Source organism: Silurus meridionalis, chromosome 9, assembly GCF_014805685.1.
Source record: "Silurus meridionalis isolate SWU-2019-XX chromosome 9, ASM1480568v1, whole genome shotgun sequence".
Lineage (NCBI taxonomy): Eukaryota > Metazoa > Chordata > Actinopteri > Siluriformes > Siluridae > Silurus > Silurus meridionalis.
The window spans coordinates 9206323-9226245 of record NC_060892.1 but is presented as its reverse complement, the minus strand read 5'-3'; the positions used below and the strand labels follow the sequence as shown (position 1 = coordinate 9226245).

Genomic DNA, 19923 nt, shown 5'->3' with positions numbered 1-19923 from the left:
ACACGAACTGTGTGTGGTAGCAGATTAGGTACAGTCTGACGTATATATGACGAGAACATAGCAGCTCATTGTGTGTGATTTTTAATTTTATTATGGAGCCAGAGATGAATTAATTCACATTTAGTTTATGAGTGACTGATTTATTCCTTTTAGGGCTATAACTCATTTATTATTATTCAGAATAAGTGTAATGTGATCAATGATGATTATGATGGTGTGTGTGTGTTATTTTATTTTCTTTCTTCAGTTTTGATCTGAATAAAACAAAAAACTTTTTGCTCATTTGTGCTGAGTCATTTGCAATCTGGGTTAAATTAAAGGCTGAATCCCAAATGGCTCTCTAGTGTGCATATATGGTGCACTACCCCTTGTGCAGATGCCTTTAGTTCTTACTCTATAGTGTGCCTTAGTGCAGACAATCAGAAGGCATTTGGTTTCAGCCAGTCAATGAGCAGAGTTGGAGTAGGGAGGATGCCCGAGAGAGTCTCTGATTGGTTCGGGACAATTATTGCTATGTGGGTTGCCAGATCTTTAAATCTAATACACGTCCACTTTTATTTTACAACTACAGATGGGTGAATGATCTCTGGCTGGTGTGATTCTATATATAATTACTCAGGAAATATTTTATGGTTTGGTTTAAATTGTGTAAAGGGTATCAGCGGTGGCCAGTCTGGAAATTTGTAGTCCAAACTGGCAACTTTGTATAAGTAGGCGGTAACATCATATGGCTGCTGGCAACATCTGGAAAGCTTTATTAACACTGCTGCTCTCTCTCAGAAGTGCTCGTGAGTTGATCTGCACATCCAAAATGTCCTTTATAAAAGTTACAGAAAACTCGGACTTTTCTCTCCACAACCTCCCCTATGGAGTTTTCTCCACTAAAGACAATGTAAGTAAGGAATGCATGTGTTTTTATGTACAATGAAACTCTGTGATGTGATTAAATGATATTGGATGTTGGATGTTGAGGCTCGGAGGAGGATCGGAGTGGCCATCGGAGATCAGATCTTGGACCTGTTCGCAATCAAACACCTCTTCACCGGACCGGAACTCTCTCAGCACCGGCATGTGTTCGATCAGGTCGGATTTACTACACAGGTTTAATCGCGCATGTGTGTTCCGTATAAGAGTGTATTTAAGATGTTTACGTGTCTCTGTGTGTGTGTGTGTGCGCGCGTGTGTCTTGTAGCCCACTCTGAACGCGTTCATGGCTCTGGGTTCGAGTGCATGGAGAGAGGCGCGCGCGGTTCTTCAGACGCTGCTGCGCGCGGACGAGCCGAGGCTGAGAGACAATCACGAGCTTAGGGGCAGGTAAATACACACACACACACACACACACACACACATTAACATCTTTAATAATAATAATAATTTCTATTATGTCTATCTTTCTGTCTGTCTATCTGTCAGTCTATCTGTCTGTGTCTGTTTATATATGTGTCTGTCTATCTCTCTATTTGTCTATCAAACTGTCTCTCTCCATGTCTCTGTCTGTCTGTCTATCTGTGTGCCTGTTCGTCTGTCTATCTATTTATCCGTCTGTGTCTGTCTATCTGTCTGTGTCTGCTTATATATGTCTGCCTATCTGTCTGTCTATCGCTCTATAAATCTATCAAACTGTCTCTCTCCATGTCTCTGTCTGTCTGTCTATCTGTGTGCCTGTCTGTCTATCTGTCTGTCGGTCAGTCTGTCTGTCTGTCTGTCTGTCTGTCTGTCTTTCATTTGTGCCCATTCTTGAGTTCAGACATAATGATTATGCTTAAGTTATTTTTGGCCACAAGTGTGCATCAAAACATTCCAATAAATACAAATAATCAATAATGCAATAAAAAAATGGCTTTTCATTAAAAACTAAACTTTTTTCTGCTTTAATGAATTCATTAGAAACTCTTAACCAGAAACATTAAATGCCACTTAAGTGAGCTATTTGTGTTAATATTACACATTAATGTAACATGTATACGACATAAAATGTCCTTCTGAATTCTTCCCTTAAGTCACTGTTTTTCTCTCTCCAGAGCTTTTGTTGATCAGAGCGTTGCAGTGATGCATCTCCCAGCTGAGATTGGTGAGTGCAAGGCAAAAACAAGCATCTTATATTATCATAACTCAGACAGTATTATATATATATATATATATATATATATATATATATATATATATATATATATATATATATATATATTATTCATATACCCTACCCTTTTCCCAATGCTAGGTCTAGTGATGTTATTTCAATCCCAAGATGAGATCATTGACATTTATGGCATTTGGCAGACGATCTTATCCAGATGAACTAACAGTTACCTTATTTATACAACTAAACAGTTAAGGGTTAAGGGCTTAAATGGGAGGGTTACCGTTGTATTACTGTAAGATTTTTAGCACAAGCCTGGAGTGTATATTAGGTCTGAATGCACAAACTTCCTCTTAGATGTAACAGCCATCTGTTGACCACATGAGTGCTCTGTACATTTGCTACAGCCCTCATTTTCAGTATTTGGTATCTTACCGATTAGTTGATTTTATGATGTCTGTCTGTCTACATCCATCTGTGTGCAGCAAGTCAGTGTGACATGTTTTGTTTAAAGTTGGAGTATTTGATTGTATTTGTTTACTCCTCAGGCGATTACACTGACTTCTACTCATCCAGAGACCATGCCACGAACGTTGGAATCATGTTCCGGGGCAAAGAGAATGCGCTGATGCCGAACTGGTGTGTAACATACACGTAATCACCAGCAAACATTAGCTGCAAGCTCTGCTCTGCTTTATTTATTTAATAGCATTTGAGCTTTAAAACCAGTCAAGACAGCAAATGGGGAGAAAAAAACTCAATCGACAAAAGAATAAGCCAATGAGATGTACAACCTGTATTCATTAGTTCTCATTTCAGTTCCATTACGTCCACATGACCATTTTCTCAAGAATCTAAACTGCAGCGTTATATTTTGGCCATACACAGACTTTTCACTTAATCTGTATGTAGATGTATACTTCTAAGTCACTAATACTGTAAACAGACAGTAGCCTGGTGGCATTTTTATGATCAAAAGTACTTTCTACAATATAATAGCAATGTAAAACAAGCTTTGCTACTAAGCAAAAAGTTATTTTAGAAACAAACAAGTCGAGAAGATTTTATTGTCATTTTAACCAGAATCCTGGTGCTCCATTAAACAGCACAGAGCTACAAGAACACAGAGCTAAGCACTAAAGAAAGCTGACCTCGCCACATAAAGTGCATCGTGTGCAACCCGGTGCAAACGGTACAAGACAAAGACAGTGCAAACAGACAACACAAGACAGTGTAGGTCAAATACACAAAATAGTGCCGCCAGTAAACCTACTGTATGGTATACAATACAATGTGCAAAACAGGACTGTATACAGGAGTGTACAGTAAATAAACACAAAATGTTGTGCAAAACAGCAGCAGTGAAATGAATGTGCAAAAACAGCATGCAAAGTTATGTAGTTAGAATAAAATCATAGTATAATATGGGTGGTACTAAAGATATGTATGTGTGTGATTCGAAATGAGTATTAAGTGTGTGTTTGAGTTCAGATTTGTAGAAGCTCAGTAACACACAGTTGAGTGAGTGTGTGTGTGACTTTTAGTTCCAGTTCAGTTCTGTATGTTGAGGAGTCTCATATCTTGATAGAAAAAGCTGTTGCACAGTTTGGATGTGATCTGTGAACCGCTTCCCTGATGGTAGTAGAGTGAAGAGTGTGTGTGAGGGGCGTGTGGGTTCGTCCACAATGCCATTGGCATTGCGGATGCAGAGTGTGGTGTAAATGTCCGTGATTGAGGGGAGAAGGACTCCGATGATCTTCTCCGATGATGAAACGAAGGCAAGTGTACCCGTTGCAATATTTTGTTACTGCAGCCTGACTTTAAAGATTTAACAATCACTGTGCTGTAAAACCAAATAAAAGCAAATCTAGTTAAGTTACTTGCTTTTCAGCATTGTTATCAATTATCTTCTTTAATTCCAAGTCCTACATCTGGATGAACTCAGTACAGCATTGCCAATCCATTTAATACTTCTGAGACAGGCTGCTACTTAGATAGCTCTTGATAAGTTTTTTGCAGTTGGCTTGTGCACTGTTCAACATAAATAACCGGTATAATCGGTAAGATACCGGGCTTTCCTTTTGTGGTTCTTCCCCCAGGATGTGGTAGAATAAAATTTTCCCTTCACTTGTACTGGGACACTCAAACCTGTTCCAACATGACATTTCTCTTGTGCACAAAGTGAACTTCATGAAAATATAGTTTACATGGTTTGGAGTTGAAGATCTTGACAGGCCTGCTCTCGAGCTCTGGCATCAATCTTACTGAACACCTTCAGGATGAATTCGAACACTGTCTGCACCCCAGCTCACCTTAAACTTTACTAACGCACATGATTTTCACAAGCACACTCCAAAATCTTGTGGAAAACCTTTAGTTATTATACCTGTAAATAGGATCAAATGTGGCATGGGATTTTTAAAAAGCAAATGTTAATCTTATGGTCAGGTTTTTCCATAGAGTATATAACATTTGCAGATATTGTGATTTGTGGTAAAGGTAGAAAGCAGGTTGAGAAGAGCCTGGAGAGGTGGAGGTACGCACTGGAGAGAAGGGGAATAAAAGTCAGTAGGAGTAAGACAGAGTACATGTGTGTGAATGAGAGGGAGGGCAGTGGAGGGGTTCAGTTGCAGGGAGAAGAGGTGGTAAAGGGGGAGGAGTTCAGGTAGCTGGGGTCAACAGTGCAAAGTAATGGAGAGTGTGTTAGAGAAGTGAAGAAAAGAGTGCAGGCAGGGTGGAGTGGGTGAAGAAGAGTGACAGGAGTGATTTGTGATAGAAGAGTGTCTGCAAGAATGAAAGGGAAAGTTTATAGGACTGTGGTGAGACCTGTGATGTTGTATGGATTAGAGACAGTGGCATTGAGTAAAAGACAGGAGGTGGAGCTGGAGGTAGCAGAGCTGAAGATGTTGAGGTTTTCGTTGGGAGTGATGAGGATGGACAGGATTAGAAATGAGTTTATTAGAGGGACAGCGCATGTAGGATGTTTTGGAGACAAGGTGAAGTAGGCGAGATTGAGATGGTTTGGACATGTGCAGAGGAGGGACATGGGGTATATCAGTAGGAGAATTCTGAGGATGGATCCACCAGGAAGGAGGAAAAGAGTTAGAACAAGGAGGAGGTTTATGGATGTGGTGAGGGAAGACATGCAGGTAGTTGGTTTGAAATAGGCAGATGTAGAGGACAGAGGGGTATGGAGACAGATGATCCGCTGTGGCGACCCCTGAAGGGAGAAGCTGAAATAAGAAGAAGAATGTATAACATTTTCCAGAATGCTCATATTTCAACTGAATGTAACATTGATGCATTATAGATAATTCTATTTACATTTAAATTAATAGCATTTGCAGACGCCCCAATAAAGAGCGATGTATCGTCTTATCCAGAGTGACAAAAGTGCTTTAAGGTCTCAGTCATTAAATGCATTCTAAAATGTTTCATCGGAACACAGACTATGAATACAATCAGTCTAAAACTCTATTGAAAGAGAATATAATAAAGATTCTTTTTCTTCATTTAAGTTAGAGTCAGTCAGAGCTATATGTCTAATTCCAAAGTTTAGGAGCTAAATGTGAAAATGTTCTACCACCTTTAGTGGACTTTGCTATTCTAGGCACTACTAGAAGTCCGGAGTTTTGAGATCTCAAGGAGCGTGAAGGATTGTAGCATGTTAGAAGACTAGAAAGATAAATGGGAGCCAAAGCTTTTTATGGCCTTGTAAGTTAGTGACAGTAGTTTGTAGTAGATTCGAAACTTAACAGGAAGCCAGTGTAGGGATGATAAGATTGGGGTTATATGGTCATATTTTTTCGACCTTGTGAGAACTCTGGCTGCTGCATTCTGGACTAAATGTAACGTGTTTATTAATGATGCAGGACAAACACTTAGTAATGCATTACAATAGTCCAGTCTGGAGGTCATAAATGCATAGACAAGCTTCTCTGCATCAGATATAGACACGTTTCTTAGCTTAGCAATATTTTTAAGTTGGAAGAAGACTATTTTTGTAGTATGGTTGATATGAAGCAACTTCCAGGTCTTTTACTGCTGAACTAGGAGTTACAGAACATCCTTCTAAATGCAGGTTAAAATGCTGGGACTTTTGTGTACTGTTTTTTTGGACCGGTGAGCAAAATGTCCATCTTATCAGAATTTAATAATACACACTCAGTTATCCGAGCCAATTGAGCTGTATCGTCTGGTTTCAATTAGATATATAGCTGGGTATCATCAACATAACAGTGGAAGCTAATCCCATGCCTTTTATGCATAAAATGCATAAAATGCTGAATACACAGGTTAAGAGCATCCGTTAATGTTTTTACCTCACATTAAACATCAGAATTGGGTGACTTTAACCCTGGAATGATTTTTTTATGCCAAATCTTCTAGGAATTACACATACAACTGTTTCTGGAGTTTATATATAATGCTGCGAAAAAATTAAAAAATAAAGGACAAAAAGAATTTTTGTGAACAACGATACTGTGGTTGGAAATGTCTTTTTGACAAGAAAAACTTAGTAAGAAAAAAAGATTTCAGCATTCACAAAACATTGAACCTTAAAGTGGATGGGCAACAACAGTAAAAAGAAAACCATATCAAGTTCCACATCTGTCAGCTAATAATAGGAATCTGAGACCATCATGGGTGCAGACTGGATAGTTAAAGATTGAAGGTTGTTCTCAACTTGCTGGAAGCAAATGTTTAAAAAAATCAATGGAAGCAGTACTGCAGCCAGCCTCTAGATGGGGTCAGAGACATTTTAAGCTTTCAACTGCTGTATCGTTCTCCATCATAAAGACACTGACAGGAATAAAATAATAAAATGAAGATTAATATATGGAAAATAATTCATGAAAAAAACGAAAAGATCAAATATATGAATCATGTATTAATTTAGTAACAAGAATAAGTGTTTTTTTATGTTTTCAGCCACGATTTAAAATGTGATTGATCTATCATATTGTTACAAAAAACGCCCTAAACAGCAAATTGTAACAATACCAAAAGAAAAAAACAACAACTAATATTTGACCTAATAACTTGCTGATTTGAATATGACATTTTGTTATTTCAAGTGAGGTTTTTTTTTTATTATATCTTGTTAATTTAGTGTAAACAGTGTGTTACTTTTCTAACCCATTATTGTAATAATATCATGTCATTTGTATTAAAGTCAACCCCCGATAATTTGCGGCTCGGGAAATTCGCAGGTTCTCGTTTGGAACCTGACTAACAGCAAGTTGCGGATTATCTTAAAATTGTAGGAATCCGCAGTGGGACCGAATGTTCAGGAACGTTAGGAATAACAAATTTCGTAAAAATCTTTAAATGTCTATAACTTCACATTTTCTGTTGAGTATACATTAAAAAGGAACCAACTTACTGCCACAATGTCTAGATGAATTCACCAAGGTACCATAGAGGGTGCGTCCAAAATTCACAGTTACGTTTTAAGACCCCCCGCGAGTTCCGGGGACCACTGTTTTCATTATTTTAGTATGTATGTTACCTCGGTTTTATTTTATTATTATTTGGTCTGAGCTCATAATTCCTCATTAATATCTTATTTGATTTATGATCTAATTATTTTGATAGATTATTTCTTTTTTTTTTTTCTTCTTCTTCTTTTTTTTTTTCAGCTTTACATTTGACACCCCACATCTATCAACACGATAAATGTGCTGAATATTAGAGTAAAAAGTATTAACAGGTGTTAATAAAATGAACTCCATATAGTGCAGCAGATCTTTCTGGGCCGAACTGCACTGTGTGTAGGAATTTCTTTTTAAATGTTATGAATTAAAACATACCTGAACACATTTAAATGAATAACTGATCATCAGACACGCATTTCCCTCTTTCTGCATGTGGCATGATCCTGAGCATGATGTTGGGTTCCTTCCTATGTTTTCCTTCCAGTATTCATATTCCCATGTTTTCTCTGCCCCTCATTCTGTTTTTGGTTTACCTCCATGTTAAATCAACAGTTGACCTGTTTATACCCTCCAGTTCTCATGATTCCTCCTTCCCCTGTTTCCTAGTTACTTCTTCTTCTAACCTTTACTTATCTTCACCTCTCTGATCACGCATGATTTTGGTTTAATTATTGTGTGCATGTGTTTTAATTTATTGATTGCGCTTAATAAACAGTATCTCCTCTGAAGCAAACAGGCTGTTTGAGTAAACGCATGTAGAGTAATAACTAGCGTTACATATCTTAAGTTGAATTAATGAAATATTATGTCAGATTAAAGTTTGTTTACAGTTTCAGGTTGACAGGTCGTGGATCCTCTATTTTCAGGGCTCTGAAAACAATGTCAGTTAGCTTCAGAGCTGTTTCCACCTCACATAAAAATGTTTATACATCCTTGCGGCTTTGTGCGTGTGTGTGTGCTTGTGTGTGCGTGTGTGTGTGTGTGTATGCATATTTTCCCACTGTGACAAAATGTCACCCTGCTGTGACTCATACCCAGGAAAATGGAACATTTTTTCTTGTTATTTACAAGCCCCAGAGCCCTTTTTTCCAGTCATTTGATGTAGACAGGCAAAATTATGGAGTGATGCCAGAACAAAGGTTACTGAACTAATTTCAGTCACTTTTGGGTTCCAAAACCCTCAGGGGGCAGTAAACCTGCTAGAGTGTTTTTTAAAGTGCAATGTTTCATTAGGTAGGAAAAACAAAAACGTGCTTCTCAGTATGCCAGGAGACACTGTGGTGCTTTAAAGTTTGTAAACCCTCTAAAATGTTCTACATTAATGCCTAAATACAGCCTAAAACATCGTCAGATTTTCACACAAGTCCTTAAAGTAAGGAACAAGAACCCAATTGAATGATGCAAAATACATTATATTGGTTATTCTTCTTCTTCTTCCGCCTTCTCCCATTGGGGTCGCCACAGCAGATTATCCATCTCCATACCCCTCTGTCCTCTACATCTGCCTCTTTCAAAATAACTACCTGCATGTCTTCCCTCACCACATCCATAAACCTCCTCCTTGGTCTTCATCTTTTCCTCCTTCATGGTGGCTCAATCCTCAGCATCCTCCTACCGATATAACCCATGTCCCTCCTCTGCACATGTCCAAACCATCTCAATCTCTCCTCCCTTTCCTTGTCTCCAAAATGTCCTACATGCCCTCTAATAACTTGTTTCTAATCTTGTCCATCATCGTCACTCCCAACGAAAACCTCAACATCTTTAGCTCTGCTACCTCCAGCTCCACCTCCTGTCTTTTAATCAATGCCACCGTCTCTAAACTATACAACATCGCAGGTCTCACCACAGTCCTACAAACTTTCCCTGTAACTCTTGCAGATACCTTTCTATCACAATATTGGTTATTCATATATTGTCTATTAATAAATATATGTAAAATGCAAAAGAGAGTTTCATTTGTAGATGAAATTCAAGTGTTTCCATTCAGTATGATGATGAGTTGTAAATTAGTTTTATTTAAAGAATGTGGGTCTATCACAGTCTGATATTTGAAACGCAGAAGGTTACAAAGCCATCTCTAAAGAGTTTGGATTCGACCAATAAGATTTTTACAAAATGCAAGAAAATTCTGAGGACCATTCCATGTTTCCCAAGTGGTCAACCATGGAAATTCACTTTAAGAACAAGACATAATACTCCAGAAGAAACTGTTGTAGCAACTAAAGGCCTCTCTTAAATGTTATGGTTCATGAGTCCACCATCAGGAAAACACTGGACAACAATTACAAAATAAAGCCATGGCACAGCTAAAAGTATATTGCTGTCTGGCAGAAGATTACTAATGACATGGGTAATCCCGAAGGCTATTGGAATTTTCTTTTGTAGAGAGATAAGACCAAAATAGAACATTTTGGTTTAATTAAAAAACTTGTGCCGCCACCACCACCACCAGGCTGCCACTATAAGTATAAGGTCATTGTAAGTCGCCTGGATAAGTGCATCTGCCAAATCCCATTAATGTAAATCACTAAAGGTAATGTTGTGTAAGACCCTAAAGCAAGCAGGTCATATTAGGAAACTCACCAACACCTTAGAGTTGAAGCGTTTCTGTACGAATGAATTTGCTAAAATTCTTCCAAGATGGCGTGCAAGACTGATCAACAGTTACCAGAAACATATAATTGCAGTTATTGCTTCAACACATCACACCAGATAAAGAAAGTGAAAGTTTGCAAACATCTACCAATGTAAAATTGGATCATTTTTTAATCAGTAAATAAGTGGCTAAGTGTAATTTTGTTTAACTTTGTTAATTTGAGCGTTGGTATGAAAATCTGATGACGTTTTAGGATTTTAGGTGTTTATGCAGAAATATAGTAAAATCTAAAGGTTTCACAAAGTTTCAAACACCACTTTATATGTTCTTTTTGTATAAATGTTTTTACACTGTCTAAGTTCAGTCAAGTAGCACAAGTGTTCTTGAAACTCTAGCATAGTAATGAGTGATCCATGCTCAGTTCAGTTCAGTACTAATTTGATCTGATTTCTACCAGAAATTGTATAATACAATCATTTTTTTATTTGGAATATATATATCAAGATGTACCAACAACATGCTTTTGCAAATTTTCTATGCTAATTACCGTAATTTCCGGACTATTAAGCGCACCCAAATATAAGCCGCACCAACTGAATTTTACAAAGATTTTTATTTTGAACATAAATACGCCGCACCTGTCTATAAGCCACAGGTGTCTACATTGAAACTAATAAACTTTACACAGGCTTTAATTAAAGACAGTGTCTGTAACATGACTTGTATCTAAACAGTAGCCTACCAAGAAAGTCATTGTTTACTGTCTTCCTCCTTCCTTTCACAACAATTTCTTTTTGACGAGTTTTTCTTTTGGCATCGTCGTGTGTTTAAAAATCACCATCGGTGAAGCTTCTCTCCCGATGCCATGCAGCACAGAACACAGGTGAAGTGCGTTTTTTTATGCCCGGTTGTTTTCAGCGTGACGAATGATTCGCATTTCGTGTAGACAGTCCGAGTGAGCGGCAGGTCAGACGTCAGAGGAACCTCATCCATATTTATGATGTGGTGCGGCCCGATTCAGGGGGAGCGCATCTGATTTAATATAAAGAATTTTATTGGTTCACCTGAACCCGTTCGGCAGTTTCATTGGTCTAATGTTTTTTGGCATGAAGCTTGTGAAACCGGGAAAAACCCAGGAAAAATCCATAAATTAGCTGCTTCGTTGTTTAAGCGTTAAGGGTTCAAAGCGTGGGAAAAAAGTAGCGGCTTATAGTCTGGAAAATACGGTAAGTTAGCACTGACATGTCGGTGTGCTTGATTTACAAAGCAGGAAGATGCTAGAGCCTGAAGCAGTACAAAGAATATCTCACAAATCTACTTTCTGTTTAAGAGTATTAAATGTGACAAATTCAAGTGGCTTTCAAAAACCATATATGGGAATGTAGAGTCATTGTGACTTTGTTCTTACAAAGTACCTTATGATCATCTGCAATCACTGATAACACTTGTAATAATTTCTGTCTTCTATTGACTTCTGGATGTCCACAATACTGTTTTCTTTATTATTGAAAGTGTTTGTACAAAACCTGACAGATCCCTTGAGCCTCAGGAAAAAGCTGGATTCTGTAAATCTGCCACAATATTCATTGCTTTCTAATGCTAAAAGAAAGATTGCAACAGATGGAGGGAGAGAGTGTATTAGAGTGCATGGCCCTGTTCCTTGAACTATTAGGAGTGATAGATATAAGGTCAAATAGACTGATAGTGAATGTGTGGCTTAATGTAGCAAATGGATGGACTGACCGTGATGCTGTTTCATCTCCTCAGGCTGAGGCTGCCTGTTGGCTACCATGGCCGAGCTTCCTCTGTGGTCATCTCAGAAACTCCAATTAGAAGACCTCAAGGCCAGATGAGGCCAGACCCAAGTAATCACACACACACACACACACACACACACACACACACACACACACACACACACACACACACACAGAGTTTCAGTGTATATTTATATTATCTTCACTCAATGTTCAAATTCTGTGTAAAGCTGTTTGTCACCCTCACCAAACAAAATGCAAAAGCATTCGCAGACATATGTGGATCCACCCTAAAGTTGGGGCACACAATTAATAATAATAATAACAATTGTATATGATGTTATTTAATGAGTTAGCATTAAATCTTCCCTTCACCTGACAATGTCCCCATGACAATGCCCCACTGGAATAAATTAGGATGCTTAATGCATCCCAGTCTCATTATCTTGTATCAGTACCTGACTTTACTAATGTTCTTGTGGCTGAATAAGCAATAAGCTCCACGAGCGCACTCGAGCTAATTTTAATTTCTATAATATATATAGTACACACAGTATCTCACAAAAGTAAGTTCACCTTTGCTAAGATTCCTTGGATGTTATGAGGAAGAAACCTTGAGAGTAACCAGACTCAAAAGGGGAACCCATCCTCATCTGGGTGATATCAAAAGTGTGATTATAAATCATTCAAACAATAAAAAACTGGCGTCTTGAGGTTCTGCGAGCTTCAGTCACTTCCCATCTCATGAAGAGTATGGACCTTTATAGAAGTAGATGCTGAGCCCGCAAACATCCCGAACCATCTAGAGACGTATTAGCTACATTTGGATTCAACTTCATGTAGTCTTTGGACATTGGGCCTCTTTAAGTGTTTGAAGGCATGGAGAAGTTGGTGTTGGATCTTTGATAATCTCAAATGTTGAGCTATTTTATGAGTTGCTCAGTAGCTCCTGGTTCCATAATCTCAACTGACTGTGTACGACTGTAGGAAGGACATTACTTATAATCTTACATTCCGGTGCTCATTGTAGTTCTCAGTCCATGTTGTTTAGCAACTATTTTACTAAATCTTCTAAAGGGACAATACTATAGAAATGAAAATTTTATATAATGTAGAGTAGTCAATGTGCATCTTGTATAGCAATACAGATTTACTGTCCTCTAAAAAATAATTATAATACAGCCATTATTGTCAAAATAGCTACTGTGTGTGTGTGTGTGTGTGTGTGTATGTATATATATATATATATATATATATATATATATATATATATATATATATATATATATATATATAATGTCGCCGGCCTAGGGGACGGCAAAAAGCGTAGAGATAACCGATGATCGAGATAAACGAAAACCAATATGGCGGCAATAACGTGCTTGAAATTTCTTTATGTACATGATGTGCGTTATTAAATGAGAATGTGCATGCACGTGTTTTTGGAGGTTTTTTTACACAACAGCGTTGCCGCGATTTGTTTGATTGGTCATGCGCAAACAAATTTATTGAGAATACTCAGGAGATAATCCACCAATACTTGTAGCGAAGCAGTAATATCCAGTGGAGCGCGGTCCACGAAGTTCTGTGAAAGCAGAGACAGTTCGTGTAGAGAATCCACGGATCCGCGTTATGGAAAGCGCAGCGCTGGGCAGCAACGGATAAACGTGGTGCGGACAGCGTGAACATGGAAAACAGCAGGATCGGGGTAATCCGGGTGCCGTTGAGAGAATGGGCGTAAATTTCATTTAACAGTAGGGGGGGACAATAAATATAAAATTTCTCATGAGCAATTTTTGAAGGGGGACACAAATAATACAGTCAAATTGTTCTTACAGTATAAAGACACAGTGTCCCCACAGTGAAAAACGTGGTTTCTATCGTTATTATTGTAGCATGGAGACTGCGTCAATTACAATGGTAATTCAAACTTTACATAAATAAAGTAAAACTATCATAAAAAAAATAATCACAACAATAAAAACAAGGAATTAAAAAAAAAAAAGGTTTAACATTTTATTTACAAATTAAGACACTTAAGAACAGAATAGAAATTGATTATACAAAAAATACAGTGGGGTCAGTTCGTAGCACAGTGCTTATTTAGTAAATGCACAGCTAAACAATATGCTAATTGTGGCCGTTAATGTTAAATTAACATTATGCCAAGTCGTCCCAAATAAAACACTGCATGTGAAACGGCTTTGGTGTGTTAGTGTCAGTGCACTATGCTACAAGCTATTGTAAACAAGCTAACGTTCACTAGATAAGTCATATTTTAATCACTAATATAGCAGATTTATGGTAAATTACATCGGTAATCAGCATTTTTGCCGCAACTAATTTATTAATAAGTCTGCATCAACTACATTAAAGAGAATCGCTTTATTTAAAGTGAATAAAATACCCTAGTTAATGGAGTTGAACATTAATTGAGCCGCAGCCACACACCTGACTCGTGTGTGTAGAGTAGGTGAGATGAACTGGGAAAGCAGGCAGTGGGTCAAACCACTGTGAGGAAGGGCAGGTTGATTCTACTTACACAATTATGTTAGGTATTAATACATATATTTTTCATATAATGAAGAATACATATAATAGAGAGTGCGATTTTTTTAAATAATTTTTTTTTTTTTTACATGTCCCCTCCGTCCCCCTTGGGATTTACGCCCATTGTTTAGAGAATGCGGAGTCCGAGAAGAAGGGTACGTAGCGGGATACGTATACGCGATTACACAGACCGCAATGAACCAACGCATACGATCATGCACAAATAATAACGGACCGCGAGTGTGTGGAGGTGAGGGGCTTAAATAGGAGATGGGATGAGTGAGTGAATGAGAATCAGGTGTGTGTGATCAGCAGGACTGCGACGAGCTCCGAAGCAGGGTGCTTCGGGGAATGCCGCCGCCGAAGGGGGCGTGGCAGGGGGATTCCTGACATAACCAACGTTAAGTGACAAATTTGCCCCCTCTTGTGCTGGAGATATTAGGGTTCGGAGACATAAAAAAATCGACATAACCGATTAAAAAATGCTAAGACAAAGCGAGAATTTGGCGGTTCCACTTCAAAAACGTCGACTTAATAGGGTTGGCGAGTTAACCGAGGTCGAGATAAGTGGGTTCGACTGTATTTATATATACATATACATATGTATATATAAATATGTATGTATGTATGTGTGTGTGTGTGTGTGTGTGTGTGTGTGTATATATATATATATATGTGTGTGTGTGTGTGTGTGTGTGTGTGTGTGTGTGTAATTATAAAGAGAAAGAGGTACTAACTTATATGGACTGATTTAAAATGTACCATATTTTCCAGACTATAAGCCGCTACTTTTTCCCACTCTTTGAACCTCGCGGCTTAAACAATGAAGCGGCTAATTTATGGATTTTTCCTGGGTTTTTCCTGGTTTCACAAGCTTCAAGCCAAAAAACTGAGCCCCGTAACATTAGACCAATGAAATTGCCGAACAGGTTCAGGTGAACCAATGAAACTCTTTATATTAAATCAGATGCGCTCCCACTAAATCGGGCCGCACCACATCATAAATATGGATGAGGTTCCTCTGACATTTGACCTGCCGCTCACTCGGACTGTCAACAGGAAATGCGAATCATTCGTCACGCTGAAAACAACCGAGCATGAAAAAACGCACTTCACCTGTGTTCTGAGCTGCACAACATCGGGAGAAAAGATTCACGACGATGCCAAAAGATAAACTCCCGAGAGAAATTGTTGTGAAAGGAAGGAGGAAGACAGTGAACAATGGCTACTGTTTAGATACAAGCCGTGTAACAGACACCGTCTTTCGTTTAGACAGGTGCAGCGTATTTATGTTCAAAATAAAAATCTTTGTCAAATTCAGTGGGATTTTGGCGCACTTAATAGTCCGGAAATTACGGTGAATATTCGAAGATTGCTAATAAACAAAGCTGACTGTAGTCATAATAGAAGGTTATGACTTTTGTACTTGATTTTACCTTCTCTGAGGCAGCAGATTCTCTCAGCAGCCACATCAATAGGCTTTAACTGGCAGCATTGTCACTCTGCAGCCACAAGACACTGATTCATCACAAAAATCAAACGCACATTCTCTCAGAACACATCAAGGAGGTTTCTAAGGGGATTCCACTCATTACATCCCACAATACTTGCCTTTGATCATACTTTGTTATACGGTCCATTGTGCTGACCATTAGAAGTGTCCTAACGTTTCACAGGTTGATTGAAGGAAGCACAGATTTCCCCTGATGATCGTTAATGTACTGGAGATCTACTGTCTACTCAACTAATCTTTTTAATTCCTCCTACTTACTATTTTTCTTGTGTGTATTCCAGCCAAACCTCCTGTGTTTGGGCCATCAAAGCAGCTGGACATTGAGCTGGAAATGGTGAGGGTGCTTGTGTGCGAGCTACTGAGATTTATACCTAGTGAAGAAACTTTTCTGAATGGCTTTCAGAGCGATTCTTTTACTCTGAGATACAATTTAGTTTTTTAGTATTAAAAATAAATAAAAATCAATTTTTTTTATAGTAAATATATTTTTTTTGCTGATTTCTTGCTCATTTTAATGTAGTCTTCATAGAATAAAATATATTTTATGATAAAAAAACACAAATTTAAAAATGAATGCAAAATTAAACCTTTGACAATTTTTTTCTTTTTATAACGCTTGCCATTCTATTTCAGAAATGTGTCTGGACATGCGTTCATAGAAAAATAATCAAGCCTGTAGTTGATTCGTTTCCAATGAACACATCTCATGATTTACAACACATCACTTTTCCAACGGTTCATTTTTCTTCGTAAAAAAAAGTTAAACTTTTGCTTCATTTATTCTCACATTCTTTGGACATCCATAAAAGTTGTCACTTTCATTATAACGGCTATAAAGTCATTCCCTCCCCGATCTCTCTTAAAGCTCTTAAAGCTGATAAGATGGAACAATCCAGCTCGTCAAATAAATGAGAAAGCACAGAGAGCAAATTCGGCCTCGCTGATAACATTCCCTGCAATAGAAAATGTAAAGTATTAGCTTTAAATCAAAACACTAATCCTGAATGAAGCCTTTTCAATAAATCAGTATGAACTTATCCCTACAGAAAGCTTCACATGAATAATTAGTATACATTTTTTGTAGTTCAATATTAGCAGTTTGTTTGTTTACTGATTAATCTATTTTATTTATTGATTTTTTTTGTGTGTGTGTTTGTGTGTCTCTGTTTATTGAAAGGCTTATATTATATAAAGAGTTATTGGCCAAGGCCTATGAGTTGTTACTATTTAAAGCCATATATATATATATATATATATATATATATATATATATATATATATATATATATATATATATATATATATATACAGTACAGACCAAAAGTTTGGACACACCTTCTCATTCAAAGAGTTTTCTTTATTTTCATGACTATGAAAATTGTAGATTCACACTAAAGGCATCGAAACTATGAATAAACACATGTGGAATTATATATGGAATGATATACATAACAAAAAGTGTGAAACAACTGAAAAATGTCATATTCTAGGTTCCTTAAAGTAGCCACCTTTTGCTTTGATTACTGCTTTGCACACTCTTGGCATTCTCTTGATGAGCTTCAAGAGGTAGTCACCTGAAATGGTCTTCCAACAGTCTTGAAGGAGTTCCCCGAGAGATGCTTGGCACTTGTTGGCCCTTTTGCCTTCACTCTGTGGTCCAGCTCACCCCTAAACCATCTGGATTGGGTTCAGGTCCGGTGACTGTGGAGGCCAGGTCATCTGGCGCAGCACCCCATCACTCTCCTTCTTGGTCAAATAGCCCTTGATGCCTTCAGTGTGAATCTACAATTTTCATAGTCATGAAAATAAAGAAAACTCTTTGAATGAGAAGGTGTGTCCAAACTTTTGGTCTGTACTGTGTGTGTATATATATATATATATATATATATATATATATATATATATATATATATATAAATTGATGCATTAATATACCTGTGTTTTACCAGGGATACTTTTCAGGAAACAGGCTTTCTTGTCAGGAAATTAATCAATGCCTTCAGGTCAATCATAATTAAGAATGGTATAAATGAAACATAATATATAGTTGAATAAGTGACTTTTCTCTTCATTAGTTAATATTTTAAAATGTGAGGCTGCTCTATTGGTCATTTCCTTCTCTTACTAGCTTATTATTTGCAAAGCAAATAAACAAAATTTGCATCACGCTTTCTTGTTGTAAGCCTTGTAACATGTGTTTGGGTGTGTGCTTTGTAGGCATTCTTTGTGGGTCCTGGGAACAGACTAGGAGAGCCAATACCAATAGAGAAAGCACATGAACACATCTTTGGTATGGTGCTGATGAACGACTGGAGCGGTGAGTTTTTCTCCTTCTTTCCATGAAGTACCTATTAAGTCATCCAACTAATATCTGGTCAGTCATGGTACTAGAATTCCTATTGAATTGTAACATGGCATGAATAATTAATGACCTGCTGTACACTGTATGTATAGCTGCTTACATGAATAGTACTGGACAGTAGATACAAGATAATATACACTTTGAATGCTAGAAAGGTCGGAGGAGAATACCGTATTTTTCGGACTATGAGCCGCAACTTTTTTCCCGCGGCTTAAACAACGAAGCGGCTTATTTATGAATTTTTCCTGGGTTTTCCCGGTTTCACAAACTTCAAGCCAAAAAAATTAACCCATAACATTAGACCAATGAAATTTCCGAACGGAAACGAAAAAACGCACCTCACCTGTGTTCTAAGCTGCACGGCATCGGGAGAAAAAAAGTTTTTTTTAAACGCACGACGATGCCAAAAGAAAAACTCTCAAGAGAAATAGTTGTGAAACAAAGGAGGAAGACAGTGAACAATGACTTTCTTGGTAGGCTACTGTTTAGATACAAGCCGTTGAGTCAGGGTCAAGGGATAGCTCGCTAACTCCAGTTGCAACAGAAATCATATAAGCAGAAAGGCTATGATCACTGAAATAGCCACTCTTTACAACTGTGGTGAGTAGAAAAGTCGGCGTGTTACCTTTTAGAACAGAGGTGTTCCTAATAAAATGGCTGGTGAGTGTATGAACTTTTTTTTTTTTTGCTATCATCCATCCTTTTGTCTTTAGGTGAAGTACACTGAAGGGAAAACTGAATGCCACCTCGTATGAAATATTGACAACCTCATTTCTTGTAAATCTATATAAAAGAGAGGCTGTCTGAGACAGCCCAGACTGGACTTGATTTAGCGGTGTTTCCTGTTCATGGCAAAATGGCCATCTAAAGTAAACACTGCTATCAATTTCTTTTATTATTCTGTCACCACTTGCACCGTTAGCCTCTGAGTCGACAATGACACCTTCCACAGCATGCCACGCTCCCATATTGCTTTTTTATGAGACCTACACCAGGCTCTGTGAAGCATCACATTTCCTGATTGCTTGGCTTTTGTCCATAACAAGTGTTACATAGAGTAACGCTGAGTTCAGTCTTATTCCCATAACATTTACACAATGTTAGTTCATCTGGATGTGTGGACGCTTTGTTACATTCAAGTTACTTACAGTCTTGATCCGTTAGTCTTCCTGCATTGCACACAAGATTCATTGTTAGATAATTAAATACTAGGGGGGTGAAATATTTTCTAGCAACCTCTTCCTTGTCCTGATTTAAGTGTTCCAGATTTAAAAAGTTATTTAAAGTTTTCTGACACAGTAAAGTCCTCAGGACATTTGATATGACAACCTTTATTTTTTGGAAGGAAAAAAAAAGTGGAGGCTTATAAAATCTTTGAGTGTCATAGCTATAAGTGGTCATAGCTATAAAATTGTTTTCTTAAGCCGCAAACTTGTCCTTTTAATCTTGTCTTCTGTCTACGTAAGTCTCCCATGGATACGTTTCTACTCCTTTCATCTTTTTCCTCATCTATTTTTCTTCCCTTTCTTCCATCCATCTTTTATTTCTCTTTTCAATCACCTCCGTTTTATTTACTTCTTATCCATTGTTGTGTAATTGAATCGATAATTTCATGTTAGTGAAT

General features: G+C 37.7%; 1 protein-coding gene across 1 annotated transcript in view; it reads left to right on the top strand.

Annotated features, from left to right (window-relative positions):
* Positions 1-554: 554 nt before the first annotated feature.
* Positions 555-19923, top strand: part of fah (fumarylacetoacetate hydrolase (fumarylacetoacetase)) — a 28191-nt gene continuing 8822 nt past the window's right edge. Inside the window, 8 exon segments of the mRNA XM_046857632.1 lie at positions 555-892; positions 973-1083; positions 1193-1314; positions 2022-2071; positions 2629-2719; positions 11885-11982; positions 16219-16271; positions 18155-18254. Of these exon segments, the coding sequence (XP_046713588.1) occupies positions 728-892; positions 973-1083; positions 1193-1314; positions 2022-2071; positions 2629-2719; positions 11885-11982; positions 16219-16271; positions 18155-18254 (790 nt within the window). The 5' untranslated portion in view covers positions 555-727.